Genomic DNA, 18,125 nt, shown 5'->3' with positions numbered 1-18,125 from the left:
AAAACCACGATCTCTCTGCCTCTCTCTCTCAGATCGAAGTGAGGTGAGGAGAGGGGCAGAGACAATGTGTCAGCCAGTGATCTGAGATCATTGGCTGACACATACTAACAGTGACCACAGTGACTGGCTGTCACTGTGATCACCTCCTACAGATCGCGGTAATTGGCCACAGGGGGATGCCTGGGAGGTACAGGCATGCCCCCCACCGCGATCTGTAGGGGGCTAATGGCTGCAGTTACATGTGTCAGCCAATGGGCTGACACATAGTAACACTGATCGCACTGACAGGCTATGGCAGCCTGTCAGTGTGATCAGACTGCAGCCTGACAGTTCAGATCGCGGTCACTGACCCCAGGGGGGCTGCCTGGGGGGCCAGGCATGTCCCCCGACCGCGATCTGCTGCAGAAGAATGCGGCCGGCTCCATGTGTCAGCCGATTTCAAATCGGCTGACACATGGTAAATACCGATCGCAGTGACAGCCTGTCACTGCGATCGGAAGCTGCAGACCGCGGTCCCCAGGCACAGGGGGGCTGCCTGGGGGGCCAGTCATGCCCCCCGACCGCGATCTGCAGCGGCCATGTTCCGCCGGCCACTTGGGGCTGAAGACCGCCCAGGACGTACTATGCCGTCCTGCGGCGTTTAGAGACACCAAAATAAGGACGGCATAGTACGTCCTGCGGTCTTAAGGGGTTAATTGATTTGCACGTGTCCCACCTTCCTTAGACTACATGTCAATCATGATGCCTAAATGCACCTTGGGAAATCTAGTTCTCCCCCAAATATCAATGTCTTTTTAAAATGTTTTTGATGATTTTAAGATTATTTCATTCTAATTAAAGCTTTTATTCTCCATTATCACATACACAATTTTTTAAATAGATGTTTGGACAATAACTGTGTTTTTTATGATATGCAATCAGGGCTGCCATCAGAAATTGTGGGGCCCCTGACAAAGCACAAGGTCTGGGCCCCCCCCCCCCTCGGGCCCGCCCACGAGTCCGCCCACAGGACTCCTATCTAGTCCGCTGACAATGATGCAGGACTGAATGTGGTGTGTATAGTGGAAGTGAATTAGAATGTGTGTAATGGATGTAGTGTTTGTGTGTATTAGATACTGTATGTGCAGTGAACGCAGAGTGTGTGCTTGTGTAGCGGAGGCCCTGTGTATAGTGAACGCAGAGTGTGTTTGTGTAGTGGATGTAGTGTTTGTGTGTACTAAATGCAATATGTTTAGTAGTGGATGTAGTGTGTGTTTTAGACGCAGTGTCTGTGTATAGTGAATGCAGAGTGTTTGAATGTGTGGTGGATGTAGTGTGTGTGCAGTGAATGCAGGATGTTTGTGTAGTGGATGCTGTGTGTATAATTAATGCAGAGCGCATGTTAGTGTAATGAATGCAGAATGTGTGTCAGTGCAGTGAATGCAGAGTGTGTGTTAATGTAATGAATGCAGAGTGTGTGTTAGTGTAATAAATGCAGAGTGTAGTGAATGCAGAGTGTATGCATGTTGTGCAAGTGCCCCCCCCCCTTCCCTCCTTAAATGTAATACATGTTATTCCCCCCTCCCTGCTTCTTACCTGGTTCAGGGTAACATACAGCTGCAGTCTGCTGGGCCCCCTCTGTAAGTATAGGGAGCCGGGGGCCCGCAGCGGCACATATATAGAGTGATAATCGCTATATATATGTGCAGAGAGTGAATGTGGGGCCCGGAACTGCCAAAGCAGTTCGGGCCCTTCAGGAAAGCCGGGCCCATGACAACCGTCATGGTTGTCACCCCCTGATGGCGGCCCTGTATGCAATCAGTTGATAAATGCAATATATATGTGAGTGAAGGTCATGTGACCTAATGATGTCATATTTTTGCGACTTTATCTCAAAGCCCTATAAATAAGGCTTAATGTATGACCTGATTTTATCACTTGAAAAAGCCTATGGGTGGAACGCATTGTGAGTATGTGACGAAAGCACCTTTGTCACGTGCATTTGGAGGGGCCTGCTTGCCAGCTTCTTGCCCTGTGACTATGGCCCCTGGGATGTATTGCCCTTTAAAAGCCCTATTTGGGCATATGGGATTTTAATATACTGTTGCTGCCCCTTTAAAATATATGGGAACAGCTTTGCACTTCTGAAGGGGCACTTCGGATACAGCCGAAGTGCTAAAGTAGTCAAACGGGCCGCCATTCGACATACGAAAACGTGGTGGCGGCCGTTTTAAATCAGTCGAACACGTTCAGCGGTGCTTGGTTGCAGAGTTCATGGAACCCAAATCGGACACGCGACGGCACGAACACTGCTGAAACTTTACCTTCTCTAGACTTCGATGCTTCGACTGGAGCCGAACACCGTTCGACAATTCGAACAGCACTGGAACATTGACTGTTTGCACGAACGGTTGCCGCTCGTCTATTTGAACTATGTTTTACATTGGAAATAGACCGGCCGCACAGCCAAATTCTGTGGTACTGTTTTGGGCATGAAATCATGCGTGCGGTCAAAACTCAGAACCGAGCTATCTGGGGATAGGTTAAATGTGTGGGTTCAGTTCCATGGAATATTAGTTATTTATTTTAATGTGTTTTGTTGCAGTTGTATTTTAGAGATATTTTCTGTACCTGGATGGGAGGGATTTTACTGTGTATGTGGGAGTGTCAGACATTGTTGTATTGTTTTGATTGGTTTGTGTCCTTTGTGTGCCTGTATACCATCAGGTCCAGGGGATGTGCCTCTGGCCTGAGGAATTGTATAAATTGTGAGTGCTTGCTTCCATTAAACAGACCTGCTTTACCCCTTCATGAAGTCTTCGCTCATGTTTGGGGGATTGAAGAACCACACTCTGGGGATTGCTATAATCACTATACTCCCCAGAGTATAATCACTAGCTCTTGTAAGAGCTGTTCTAGTTCCTGTTCCTGCTCTCTGGATTTAAGAGTGGTCTACCTACTGGAAGCTGGATCCTGGTCTTGGGTCCAGAGTGGGTGGAAGACGGCGAGACCCCAACTAAGCTGCGGCGGTTTGTGGGGTCTGCGGTAGTTATGGTGTCTGGTGGAGTGCTTCGAGCTCTCGGGAAGCACTAAGAGCATCCGTCAGCGGAAGGTGCCCAGTCGGGGTTCCAGGCGTTCCGTTACAGATCATATAGAAGGACTTTTATTTTATCTGTTTTATTTTGTGTGGCATATTACAGTAAACATTGTTTTTACCCTCAAACTTGTATTATTATTTTTAATGTATTTTTTATCCTGTATTTTATTTTATTAATCTAATTGAACCTCCACATCTACCTTCATATATCCTTGGTGGGGATCATACCACCCAAACTGATATTGAGCAACAGGTGCTCTTGAAATTACATGTAGATTTTATATATTTTTTAAAAAGTACTATTGTTTAAAATGGTGAGCACTATATCTCGTTTTATTCCTTTAATATGCCGTTTTTACATTGTGAACATCTAAAGAGAACAGCTCCAGATTTATCCTGGGATTGTACCGCTCAGAGCCCTATCTAAGAGCTGATTGGAAGCTCTCTCCTTGTGAGTGTATTTTATCTTCATTTTACTTAAGACATGGTATATACTGGATTACACTATTGGTGGTTTCTTTTGTGTTTTATTTTATATGAGACACCAACAGCAGAATTCGTCATCTGTACTAAAGTTTTGCCTACTTGAAAACTAAGGAGGATAGCAGACTGACCTAAAAAAACCCACTATCTTCAAGAGGTTCTTTTCTCCAAAAAAGACTAAATGTTCCTTTTACAGGTTTAATGTGACTAAAACACAAGATATGGAACTAAATATTCCACCTTCTGTTTTATCTATTTTGAAACAGCAATTATCTTACAATTAGAGAACAGATCTCACATTTTTAGTAATAGTTATTAAAGGGAAACTGTAGGCACCCAGACCACTTCAGTTCATTGAAGTGGTCTGTGTGCAATGTACATGTCCCATAATCTTACCGTGGTAATTATTACACTTTCTGAGAAACTGCAATAATTATCTTGCAGCATAAACTCCTCCTCTAATGGCTATCTGCCAGACAAACTTCAGAGGCTTCATCTATACACCAAAACTGCTACATTAACCTAAACATTGTTTTACAAACTATAGTATCCCTTAAAATATCCGTTGTGCATTCATAAAACAAAACAAAAAAAAAAGAATAAATTGGTTGTGACCACTTTTTTTCCGTGGCAATGTTTTGTACTAGTAGGTAATGACCCTTCTCCTCCTATCTGTTAAATCACATTAAGATGGACAATGAAATCTTACTAATATGTGTTCTCACTTTGCAGATGGAACTCCGTGATTATCAGTGGGAGGTTATTAAACCTGCCTTGGAGGGAAAAAATATTATAATCTGGCTCCCAACAGGCAGTGGCAAGACCAGAGCAGCATTGTATGTGGCAATGAGGCATCTTGAGACCAAGATGAATGCCAAAGTTGCTATGATCGTGAATAAGGTATGAGAGAATATTTGGGAAATTTTTATTCTGCATCATATCATGGAACATCTTTTGTATTAGGGTGGGAGGCTCATCACAGCACAAAATCCCAATAGTGAACATTTAGCTATTATGGAACTACAACTCCCATAATGCTCTACAAGTCAAGTCATCTATTGACTGACGAAAATGGTAATTGCCGTCCAAAGGCCACCTAAACTAATGAACTAGTGTACGAATTTCAATAAATATGAGTAAATCCTAAAAAAGTAAAAAAGGCTTTTTTTTGCTTGGATTGTTATGACTGCTGGTTGATTATGCCCCTTCATTTGTCTCTAACCCATTAATGATATGTTTGGTTCGCAAGCTATGTCTTTTTGTTTCCGTATTGGCAGGTGCATCTAGTACATCAGCATTATGAAAAGGAATTCAAGCCATTTCTCCAGGACAGATTTAAAGTTATAGAGATTAGTGGGGACAATGAGGAGAAGTGCTTCTTTGCTAACTTTGTGAAGAAGAATGATGTTATCATCTGCACTGCTCAGATCCTGCAAAACGCACTGATCCATGAGAGTGAGGAAAAATATGTCAAACTGACTGGTGAGACTTACTGGCTGGTGGCTTCTGCCGCTTTGTTGCAATTGTTTACTTTTGTTAATGTTTCCTTGATCTGCAGTGTGATTAAATATAGTCTTAAAAGGACACTTGATTTTGGCCTCCTTTATATGCTTTATTTTTTTGCATGCTCAAATCTTTATAGTTTTTGTATAATTCAATAAATATTAATACCACACTCAGACACACAGAAAAGACTTCCAATGCATGAAGTATTAGAATATTGCAAAATGTATTCAGTGAATATCTTCCAGAGAAAATAAAAAAAATGTTGATAAACAAAAACATAACATATACAGAAAGGTGCATAACCACAAAACATCTATATACAGTAATGCAATGTAAAAGGGGAAACTAATATATAGTATAGACGCATTACAGTCAAAGCAAGATAGTTCAAGTCGTGATTTGTCATAAGTGCGATGATTATGGCTTACAGCTCATGAAAACCCCAAATTCACTATATAGGTAAATTAGAATATTACATGCAATCAATAAAACAAGGAGTGTACATAGAACAATATCGGACCTCTGAAAAGTATAAGCATGCATATGGACTCAGTACTTGGTTTGGGCCCCTTTTGCAGCAATTACTGCCTCAATGCGGCGTGGAATGGAAGCGATCAGCTTGTTGCACTGCTGAGGTGTTATGGAAGACCAGGATGCTTCAATAGCGGCCTTCAGCTCTTCTGCATTGTTCGGTCTCATGTCGCTCATCTTTCTCTTGGCAATGCCCCATAGATTCTTTATGGGGTTCAGGTCAGGCGAGTTTGCTGGCCAATCAAGCACAGTAATCCCACGGTCATTGAACCAGGCTTTGGTGCTTTTGGCAGTGTGGGCAGGTGCCAAGTCCTGCTGGAAAATGAAGTCCGCATCCCCATAGAGCTAATCTGCAGAAGGAAGTATGAAGTGCTCCAAAATCTCCTTGTAGACGGCTGTGTTGACTCTAGACTTAATGAAGCACAGTGGACCAACACCAGCACATGACATGGCTCCCCAAATCAACATAGACTGTGGAAAATTCACACTGGACTTCAAGCATCTTGCAGTGTGTGCCTCTCCATTCTTCCTCCAGACTCTGGGTCCTTGGTTTTTCAAATTAGATGCAAAAGTTGCTCTCATTAGAAAAGAGGACTTTGGACCGCTGAGCAACAGACCAGGTCTGTTTTTCTTTAGCCCAGTAAGACGCTTCTGTCATTGTATGTAGTTCAGGAGCGGCTTGACAAGAGGAATACGACATCTGAAGCCCACGTCCAGGATACGTCTGTGTGTGGTGGCTCTTGTCCCCAACACTTTTGAATGGCCTTTTCCTGAGAATCCTCTCCTGCAATCATCCCTGCTGTTTGTTCACCTTTTTCTTCCACACTTTTCCCTTCCACAAAACTTTCTATTAATGTGCTTTGATACAGCACTTTGGGAACATCCAACTTCCTTGGCAATTACCTTTTGAGGCTTTCCCTCCTTATGGAGGGTGTCAATGATGGTTTTCTGCACAACTGTCAGGTCAGCAGTCTTTTCCATGATTGTGATTCCTACTGAACCAGACTGAGAGACCATTTAAAGGCTCAGAGACCCTTAGCTGATTAGAGTGGGACACTGTGAGCCTAGAATATTGCACCTTTTCACAATATTCTAATTTACTGAGATTGTGGATTTGGGGTTTTCATGAGCTGTAAGCAATAACCATCGCAATTATGACAAATCACGGCTAGAACTATCTTGCTTTGCATGTAATGCGTCTATCTCATATATTAGTTTCCCCTTTTACGTGACATTACTGAAATAAATGAACTTTTGCACGATATTCAAATTTTTTTGAGTATCACCTGTATACAAAAATGGTTGGATCAAGATGTTCAAGGTTCTGGATATACAGTAAAATGTCAAGTCCAGTATATTACTGTTGTTGGGATCGTTGACGCTCTCTTTCCTCCGTGGAAGATAATAATCTTTGTATCCTACTATGGTTGTCATTCTCTGTCCAGTCTTGTGTGATCTGGGCTGTGCACTCGGGACACTGGCGTCCCATGATGAATAGCAGCTATTAAAATGGTAATGCTTCCTAAATTTCAGTAATATTTTAGGACTCTTCCGATTCAGATTAGATCCACTTAATTTAAAGAACCTCGAACATCTTTGGTGAGATCCAACAATTTTTGTATATCTACATTATTCTTCCACTGAGAGACTGTTACATAAAAAAATTGTTTATTCTTTGCAATCACTTTTTAAAATTTGTAATTTTTCCTATTTTTGCAATTTTTTATATATTTTTTGTCTGATCAGACTGCCATGCATTTACCAACCTAGCAATTAGAAGGGAACCTTGCAGTCAAACAGCTTTTTAATATTTGGTGGATCCACTGGACTCTTTAAACTAACATCACTACTTAACTTCACAAGACTCCCTACAGTACAAAGGTTATATTCTTGGCGACATTTCAGTACTCCAAAGAGTGACACCCACGACTTAACAAAGCTTTCCATTCCTCTGTTTATCATTGCCTCTCGCATAGAGACAGCTACTTCCACTTCTCACCACCCCTTCACCCCACGCACTAGTAAGGGAGGCGGCCAGAGGGACAAGATGGGCTGACCATTTCATTTCTGGGGAAGGCTTGGGTGCACTGTGACTTTAATCCTGGGGTATGCTATTTCACTACATGCAGGGTTTTGCACTTCTGCTCCAGAACCTACACCTAGTCCACATACGCAGCCCATCTGTCACCTAAGATACGCCCAACTAAGGTTAACATTGTTATCCTAAAATACTATCTGCATTTACACCCAGCTTGGCATCTGGTAGATTCTGGTGCCGGGTTTCTCACAGGTACACTCGTATGCCCTAACCTATTATCTGCACCCATTGACCCTCTTACGGTGGACCACCTTCTGTCCACAGCAGTCATACGCTGTGTTCACGATCACCTCCTTATGGTCTTCACACTTCTCATCTTGGCGTACCATTCCCATCGATGTAGAAATTCACTATACCCTGTAATACGTCTGATCATAGACCTTGTGACAAACTGCCATTTGCCACTGGGCATTGGAGAGGACTGATTGCTAGCCTCCTGCCCTGCGACTATGGCCCTGGGATGTATTGCCCTTTAAGAACTGCATTTGGGCCTAATGGATCTTGGTATACTGTTTATGGCCCTTTAACTGTGTTGTACAAAGAAAGGGTTTGTACTTTTAAACTGGCACTTCGGATGCAGTCGAAGTGCCGAAGTCGTCGAAGCGCCGAAGCAGTCGAAGTGGCCGCCACTAGACAGTCGAACACGTGGCGGCGGCCATTTTAATCCAGTCGAACGCGGTGACCTGTACCTTCCCCTACCCTTCGACACTGCGGCTGGAGGCTAAGTCCCGTTCGAAGATTCGAACAGACGTTCGAATGGGACTTTGTCATTTTGGTGTAAAATAGACCTCCATTATACTATTGAACACTGCTAAACGCAACCCCGGTTCCACTTCGACACTTCGACAAAAGTCGAAGTGAGTTCGACGATTCGAACGCCGCCTTCGGATGGGACTTTGTAACTTTGTAACTTTTCAGGGCAGAAATAGACCGACCGCACAGCCTGAATCCATTCCCAGCATCAAACTCTCTCATTCCCGCTATGGAGTTCTCACTGCACTACGCAAATCGATCATGCCATACAAGCTATCACTTAACAAGTAGTAAGGCTTGGTTGAGCAAGATGGACTTATCCAATGCCTTTAATCTACTATCTATTCACCCTTCACCTTGGCACCTGGCCTACGTTCGGGCGGCCATCCTCGCTAACCATTTTGTGGCTATTTTCACAGGCTGACTTGGCTGGCAGCAACCTCTCAGCTCTTATTAGTCTGCTTTTACATTCCTGGTGTCCACAACACAGCCGCTGAAGCTCTTTCACGCTCAGTTTAAGGTCTCCCTATGACCTACTACATACAATCCAGAATACAACGTTTTCATGAGATAATCTTGGACTAAGTACACAGTTACACCTCATACAGATACGCACGCTTCACGCAGTTTCACGACTACTCTATCACTCACTCCAGGGCTTTGTATATTGTTCCATGTCACAAGTAGAGTTTGCTTGATTCAAGACTTTTTTAAACTTTTTAACTTTTTTGCCTTTTCCTCTAAACCTACATATCAAGCATCTTATTTATACCTCCTATGCTGTCACTCCGTTTTACGTATCCAAGGTCAGCCACACACTATCAGTACTATCCATTACTTCACGTCTAAACATTCCATTAAGGAAAGCTACATCATGGCTTCCTTCACTGGTCTCCTTTCGCAGAAGCGCTGCATCAGCGGTTCCAAGCTCTTAAACACAAGCCGTATAAACTTGCAATAATGTGTGTTTTCTTTGAATCCTCTTTTTGCCCTCTTTTACAGGCCTACTCGTACGTTGGTTTTGGCACACCTCAACCAACTTTGCTTCTCCTTCTACATTCCATTAAGTATTAGATAAATTCCAAGCACAAGTTGGAAGGCCATTTGGCCTGAATTTATGGGAGGAGTTATGGTCCTATATAAACCCTATGCCCCCTACTTACCTTTGTTGTGCAAGCTGTTTGTCCCCACCCACCTACACCCATCTATATTAACAATTTCTCCTTTGTGGGCCCTCTTTTACAGGCCTACTCGTACGTTGGTTTCGGCACACCTCAACACACTTTGCTTCTCCTTCTACATTCCATCACGTATTAGATAAATTCCGAGCACAAATATATATGTATATATATATATATATATATATATATATATATACACACACACACACAAGTAAACATCTACATCACTGGCTATCTACATCACTGGACTATATATATATATATATATATATTTGTGTTAGGGGCAAATAGTCGTATATGGAGTAGGGTTCAAGTAAGAATGTAGGATAGTATAAAAGAGCAAAGTCGATTGTGGTGTGCCGATACCGACGATACGGTAGGCCTGTAAATAAAGAGGGCCCACCGAGGAGTAATGAAAGTAAAGAAAATAGAAGGAAAAAGAAAGTATTGAAAATGAGGAGTGGGTGGGAGGGCATTCAGACTCTGACCTTAATCAGTATGGAGTCAGGTAAATATATAATAATAATAATAATATATATAAGGGAGTGATTTAATTTAAGCCCCTCCCACAATCACAGGCCAAACGGCCTTAATACTTGTGTAAGGGGCTAATAGCAATATATGGAGTAGGGTTCAAGTAAGAACGTAGGATAGTATAAAAGAGCAAAGTCAGTTGTGGTGTGCTAATACCGACGAAACAGTAGGCCTGTAAATAAAGAGGGCAAAAAGTGAATAACCAAAGATTTAATACAGTCAACAAATATATATATATATACAATTATCCAGACATTTCTTTAAAGTAATTTCTTAATTCTTGTGTAGGTTTGGGTATGTAAGTTGTATATGCCAATGCCCCAGTGATTTAATGATGTGCACCGGTATGTTAACGCTGGAAGCTGTGGAGGCCGCCCCTATGCGGAAGGAGTAACATGAGTAGTAAAAAGGGTTAAAACCTAGCATGGTTAACAGGGATCGGATGTATTTCATGAAAGTAGTGGAAGTGAGTACAGAGCCTTGTAGTGAGAATAGGTGTTGTGATGGTGGTGGTGTGGTAAGTGTAAGGTAGGAATCTAGAGCCGTTACTGGACACCATTTGTTTTAGGTAGTGAAATCTTCACTGGAGGTGCGTGTTGGCTTGTTTTTGACTGGGGTAGTGATAGTATGTAGTGATCCATGTGTTTGCGTAGGTGTGTGCGTAGACGACATCTGTCTGTCTGCGTGGTGGTGATAGTAGTGAATTATCTTGGCCTGAGGAACCCATAGAATGCTACGTACATGGCAGCTTTGATGACTGTGTTGGTGGTAGAGTGCTAAGGTTTGGAGTCTAAAAGGTCGGGTAAAGACTAGAAAAGTGTGTTATCTATAGGTAATCTCTGCGGGGGATGCAGAGGAACGGATCTCTGAATACCTCTGAGTATGTTCTTTATCTGATAAGATGACATGAAACTATGTGTATCAGGTTGTAGTGTTAGCATGTGATGTTGAATGCCTGTAAGATATAATTTGATGGTGTTGTAAGATAAGTGTAGTTTAAGGTGGCAAAAAGAAGTGAAGGCTTTGATAGATGACATGACAAAAGGTTGGGGTATGCCGTGGTCAGATAGAAATCTTGAGAAAAGTGTGAAGGCTCTGTTGTATGTTTTGTGAGTGTTGGATCATAGTGCCAATTTGGACAGATCCCTGCTGTGTTGCATGATCAGGTCTAGTCCATAGTTAGCTGTTGGAACGGAGGGGCGGCTGTGGCTGCTTGCGCTGCTGACGGGAGTGCTTGCCGAAAAGCCTGAAAGTTGAAACGAGACAGACTGTCAGCTGCCATGTTACTTATGCCCGGTACATAAAAGCAGACCAAGTAGAAATTGTGACATGCTGCTAACCACGTGAGTTTCCTGAGAAATCTCATGATTGTTAGGGATGATGAATGGCCTTTGTTAATGATATGACATGTGGCTTGGTTGTCTGTGTGGCAACGGACTGACAAGCCTGACCATAAATGTCCCCACGCCATGGCAGCTGCTACAATAGGGTAAACCTCAAAAAGAGCTGAGGTTGTAAAAAGGCCTTCTAAGTCATAGACTTCTTCAGGCCACTTACCCCAAAGCCATTCGTTCTCAAAGATTGCTGCGTAACCCGTGGTAGACACCGCGTCTGACCATATGGTTGGAGATATGTCAAACAATCTTGGGAGGAACAAGCTTTTACCATTCCAGGTGGTCAAGAATTCTTTCCACGTGTGCAGATCTGCCGTGGCGTGAACATCTAAAGACAGTCTATGGTTGTCGTGTTGGAAATGTGGAAAAAGACAGAGAAGTCTAGATATGAAAGCACGCCCTTGAGGGATGGTGCACATAGCAAAGTTCAAGGAACCTATGAGAGATTGAAGCTCCTTGTAGTTGCAATTACCCAGCAAGATGTAATGGTTGATGTTGTTGAGGATGTTTGTAATTTTATCGTGTGGTAAACTAGCTTGCATGGAGGCAGAGTCTAGTTGTATACCCAGAAATGTAATGATTGTGTCTGGACCTTCGGTTTTCTTAGGGGATACTGAGACTCCCAGGTGGTCAAACAGACTAATGGTTTCTTTGTGACTTCTGGGGGGAAAGAAGTTCTCTTCGATGAGCAAGAAATCATCCAGATAATGGATGACTATGGGGCATCTGGAAATGGTAAGTAACAACCAGCAAAGTGATTCTGCAAATGTGTCGAAGATTTTGAGGCTACTTTTTGAGCCAAAGGTTAAGCGGGAGAAAAAAATAATACTTATCTGCCCATTTGATGCCATGTAAGTGCCAGAGTGTATGGTGGATAGGCAGTAGTTTGAAGGCATTTGTAATGTCTGTCTTACTTAGCCAGGCTCCGACCCCTGCTTACGTGAAGGCTGTGATGACATCTTCTATAGTGGCATATTGTAGGGAAAACTCTTCGGAGGGAATGAGGGAGTTGAGACTTGGAGTAGAAGAGGTATGAGGGGCTGACAGATCTATGACGATTCTCTGTGTAGAGGAGAGCTGGTCTTTCACAGGTTAACTCCACTAAAGATCCCAGTGAGGCTCAGGAACAAGTAATAAAATCCCATATAACAATAGTCACAGCAAGCAAGGTAATCCACGAATATCACAATACAGATCCCAATGACTGGACGACACACAGCATCAGGAGCAGAACTGAACTTTTAATCACACAACCATCTTTTAAAGCTTTCTCCCATGCAAGGGAGGGATTCACAGTAATTATTACAGTAGCCAATAGTGTAACCGTTACCTCCCACACATCTCCTCCCCTCAGTGTGACACATAATCCCATTAAACATACTGTAGTTTTCCCCTACTTCTGGATGTACCCCAAAACAGGCAGATAGATCCAGATCGGACCAGGGGTTCGGGAGTTAGATAGAAGGTGACATTTGACCGACCGCACATGAGGTAGCATCCGAAAAAGGCTCCATGTGTTTTGGCCCTGCGGTCGGTCTCCGTTCGGTAGTTAAAACACACAGTAATATTTGCCATCCACAGCTAATCTCATATGCGTATGACTGGTCCCTTCGTTCGGGAGTTATGGAGCTCTGGAGGTCTCAGCGGAGTTCGGGTGTTTGAGTGTCCGATTTGAGTTCCAGACGCTCGACGACCAAACACCGCTGAGATTTTCTTGTGTAAGATGGCCGCCGCCACGCAGTTCGTATGCCGAACGGCGACCACACAGATACACATGAATTGGCAATTTCACGGTCAATTAAGCTACGGTTACAGAGTGTGAAATCTTAACGAGGGGCACACTTCTCACTGGGGTGGTCTGATAGTTTGGTAGTTTCATTCGTATGAAAACTACCAAACAAGCAGACGAAAGATACATACACTTACAGTTATACAAGGGAACAATTACACAAATGCATTTTTAATACGAATTCTTGAGGACAGCCTTAATGCAATCCGCTACACTGCTCCCCCTTGCCCACAAGCCGGCATATACAGTGTGATCCAACATGGATCGGCTAGGGGATGTCCGGCCTGCTTACGGATCATTTTTCAAAGTCTGTTTGTCTAGACAGCCTGTCAGCATTTCCATTTTGCTTGCCCGGGCGGTACTGAATGTTAAAGCCAAAGGGCTGCAGCGCCAAATTCCAGCGCAGCAGCCTGGCATTGTCCCCAGCCACCAGGTTCAGCCATACTAACTGGTTGTGATCCGTGAGCAAGGAAAAGGGCTGTCCATATAAATACGGTTGTAATTTCTTTAGGGCCCACACCACAGCCAGACATTCCTTCTTGATGGCGGCGTAGCTTACTTCTCTGGGTAACAACTTGTGACTGATGTAAGCCACGGGATGTTCTCCGCCATCGGCCAGACTTGGCTCAGTACTGCCCCCAATCCAAACATAGAAGCGTCTGTGTGAACAAGAAAACGTTTAGTTGGATTGGGAGCTGTCAAGACAGGGGCATTGATAAGTGCATTTTTCAGATGTTGGAATGCCTGCTCACACTCCGGGGTCCAGGTTACTTGGCAGGGAAGGTTCTTACGGGTAAGGTCGGTAAGGGGTTTGGCCAGGGCGCTATAATTGGGGACAAACTTCCCATAATACCCTGCCGTCCCGAGAAACGCCTGAGCTTTAGGCCATTGAGCTACGGCCTCTACTTTGGCTGGTTCTGGTTTCTGTTTCCCACAGCCCACTCGATGTCCCAGGTATTGTACCTCGGCCATCCCTATACTACATTTGGCCGGTTTCAACGTCAAACCGGCCTCTCTAATCCTGTCTAAAACCACTCCTATATGGGCCAAGTGCTCCTGCCAGGTATTGCTGAAGATGGCAACATCATCTAGATATGCACAGGTGTAGTCCTGGAACCCATCTAGGAGTCGGTCCATGATCCACTGGAAGGTAGCCGGGGCGTTTTTCATCCCAAACGGCATGACCTTAAATTGGTACAAGCCGAATGGGGTGACAAAGGCTGACTTAGGGATGGTGTCCGGGGCCAAGGGAATCTGACAATACCCCTTACACAGATCAATAGTAGTGAGGTATTGGCCTCTGGCCATCCAGTCTAGCAGTTTGTCTATCCTGGGCATAGGATAGGCGTCGGACACGGTTAGGTACCGTCCTGCTTAGGTACGAAGACTACTGGAAAGCCCAGGGGCTGTCTGATGGCTCAATCATCCCCAGTTGGAGCATCTCATCGATCTCCTTGTGCATATTCTCCCGCACCTCTTCGGGGATGCGGTAGGGGGTCTGGCGCATGGGTAGTTGTCCTAGAGTTTCCACCCTGTGAGTGGCCAAAGGAGTGTATCCAGGTATGTTAGAGAAGATATCTTGCTTCTCCCTTAGCAGCTGCTATACCTCGATATGCTCCTGGGGGCTCAGCCAGTCTCCCAGCGCAACTTCCCCTAAATCCCCAGACAACCGACCGTACCCCAGTGTCACGATAGTGACCCCTTCTCACAGATTGTAACCCAGAACATAACGTATACCGGACCTTAGAATGGCCAGACTAACGTTTAGAGTAGTCAAAAAGGATAGCCAGAGATCAAGGGAGTACGGAAGACGGCTAAACGATATAACCTAGCCAAAGTACGGGGAACCAGAGAGTAGAATAGTCAAAAAGGAAAGCCAAAAGTCAATAACAAACACTTAAGAAGCACTAGAGGAACCAACAAGAACCACACTAGGGTGCCTTACAACTGTCAGGGACGCCCTTTTATAGTGTGGGGTTTTATATTGCTTTAAAACCACGCCCCCAAAAGGTCCGGGGGCGTGGCTGCGTGCGAATTACGTCGGCATTTACTTGCCGGCTACAGCGAGCATGCGCCGTATTATAAAAAAACGTAAGCGGCCGGCGTTACACCCAGCAGGTCTGGGAGGGGAAGGCTGTCAAACTTGTCAGAGTTGGGCGCACAGATAGCGGTCATCTCCTCTGAGCGTTCCTGGTAGGGCTTCATCATGTTCACATGGAGCATGCGTCGCCCTCCAGTTCCTGTGCAGGGGCCAATTATATAAGTGGTGTCACATCTCTATTCCACCACTCAATAAGGGCCCTGCCAGGCGGCCTGTAACTTATCATGTCTGACAGGTTTTAAAATTAAAACTTTCTGCCCAACCTGGAAGCTACGGTCCCTGGCGCCCCGATCATACCATGTGCATTGGCAAATATGAGCTGCCTGAAGGTTTTCCTTTACCGTCCTAGTCAATGCTTCTATGCTTCTAGGCGGTCTCGGAAGGCCAACACATATGGTATGATGGGGGTACCATCTGTGCTCCGGTCTCCCTCCCAATGTTCTCTAATAAGGTCTAAGGGCCCTCTTACTCTTCTCCCAAATAACAATTTGAATGGGGAAAACCCGGTCGACTCCCGGTAAGCGAAGAGGAGGTGGGGCAGGAATCGCTCCCAGTCCCTGTGGGTCTCGGCGAAGGTTCGGAGCATTTGTTTCAATGTACCATTGAACAGTTCGCAGAGCCCATTGGTCTGGGGATGGTAAGGGGCACTGATGATAGGCTTAATGTCACAGAACTTCCAGAGGTGTTGGGTGACCTCCGTGGTAAATTAAGTACCCTGATCCGAGATGATCTCCCTGGGTAACCCCATCCGGGAGAAAATCTGCATGAGGGCCTCGGCCACTGTTTCAGCGTGTATATTGGTCAGAGCCACCGCCGTTGGATATCTAGTGGCATAGTCTACAACAGTTAAAATGTATTTCTTGCCAGAAGAGCTAGGTTTCCGAAGTGCGCCTATTAAATCTACTGCTATCCTACTGAAAGGTTCTTCAATTATGGGTAGCAGGTGCAGTTTTACCTTCCGCCGGTCCCCCCTTTTCCCTACCCTCGGTACCTGGTGCAACTGACCCCCAAATGTCCGGATAGCGGAATATCATGCGATATCCGGAGCAACTCTGCTCGGTAACGCTGCGGCACTACTAGCTGCCTCATAACAATTGGGTCTGACCCGGCTATCTGTTTGTCTGACTCCCTGTATAAGAGCTGCTTAACCCCAGATAAATCTCTCGCCCTCCCCCCTGAGTTGGTCAGATGCGACCATGTCCCTATATATTTGTAAGGTAGGGTCAGTGATCACCTCTGCTGCAAATTCGTTAGGGGGGGCCCAGGGGACACAGTCTAAGGAAGGGGAAGGATCTCTTACCGGAACCTCCGGTAGTGTGCTGAACCTCCGGTAGTGTGGTCCCTGGTGACCACGGGATGAGCTTCTCCTGTGGTTGGGGCCTGGGGCTCAAATGCAGAAGTGAGCCTCCCCAGATCATAACCTCTGCGGTTAATTGCGGCATCAACCCCACTTCCACATTCCCTGATCCCACTCCCCAATGTAGATGAACCCTTGCTGTAGGTAGCCGGTATACTGTTCCCCCGGCTACCCTGATGGCCACAGTCCTGCTGGTCTTGACTTTGTCGGATACTAGGTGGCTTTTGACCAAAGTTATGGTGGCTCCTGAGTCGCGGAGTCCTTGTACAGCTTTGCTGTAGACGGTTTGTCTGTGATGCTGTTAGTTATCTGCATTTGCCTGTAAAGGATCTGCTTCGTGCAGCACTTCCCACTGTTCCACGGTGATGATTGGAACTGCAGAGCCATAAGGTGTTGTTATCTCGTCCTGGTAATAGTGGGCTGCTGCTCTTGGTGGTGGTGGTCCTGGTCGGATCCAGGTGGATCGGTCTCGGAGTTGTGGACATTCTCGCTTGTAGTGTCCCCACCTCTGGCAGTGGTGACATTGCACAGAGCTAGGCTGGCGGAACCTCGGTTGGGCAGCGGTTGGTGGGGGTGGTAGTTGTCGGGGTGGTGCTGTTGTGTTGGTGGGGTAGCTTGACTGCCCAGGGGTCTTACTGCGGTCTTACTGACTACAGGTTTTTGTTGCCTGCGAGCATCCAGGCAGTCGTCTACTTTCCTAACAGCCTCCGTGAGGGATGTAGGGTTGCGGTCCCTTACCCATTCCTGGACATCTGTTGGTACCCCATTATAAAATAGTTCCAACAGCAACATTTGTAATATGTCCTCCCATTATTTAGTTTTTACAGAGCTCCATTCAAAGTGGCTAGCTTGTATTAATTATTGGAGTGTGCCTACCTTGTTTTATTTTTACTAACTGAGGATATAGATTGAAACATTCTTTAATTAGAGTTTCTAGTGTATTCTCTTCCTAGTTTTTATGTTCTGCCTTCGTGAAAGGAACAATCCTCAAACCTCTTGTCCCTCCAAGAAAAGATAATTTAGAGCTTATTCTTCCCCTAGGGGAAGAAAGGCAATTTTTTTTTTTATTATTTTTACAATCAGCTGCTTTTTAGATACCTTCATTCCAAAAAAAGCAGGTTTGCCTCGAACAGTAAGGAGCACAAGTATGCCTAAGATAACTCATGGAATAAGTTGGAAGCATTGTTCATTTGGCCACTTTTGTAATGGTGGCATAGATTTTAGGAACCAATGTCCATGCTTTAAATTTTTGGGCAGTAAAAAGGGTAAATTCTGGGTGCTTTATTATTTAGGATTACTGTTTTTCTTTGTTAAAGCACATA

General features: G+C 44.8%; 1 protein-coding gene across 1 annotated transcript in view; it reads left to right on the top strand.

Annotated features, from left to right (window-relative positions):
• DHX58 (DExH-box helicase 58) overlaps positions 1-18,125 on the top strand; it is a 589,427-nt gene that overhangs the window by 69,171 nt on the left and 502,131 nt on the right. Inside the window, exons 2-3 of the mRNA XM_063458906.1 lie at positions 4,292-4,459; positions 4,837-5,041. Of these exons, the coding sequence (XP_063314976.1) occupies positions 4,292-4,459; positions 4,837-5,041 (373 nt within the window). The remainder of the gene's footprint in view (positions 1-4,291; positions 4,460-4,836; positions 5,042-18,125) is intronic.

Source organism: Pelobates fuscus, chromosome 6 (genome assembly GCF_036172605.1).
Source record: "Pelobates fuscus isolate aPelFus1 chromosome 6, aPelFus1.pri, whole genome shotgun sequence".
Lineage (NCBI taxonomy): Eukaryota > Metazoa > Chordata > Amphibia > Anura > Pelobatidae > Pelobates > Pelobates fuscus.
The sequence above is the reverse complement of the archived record's forward strand: the minus strand, read 5'-3'. Positions and strand labels throughout refer to the sequence as shown.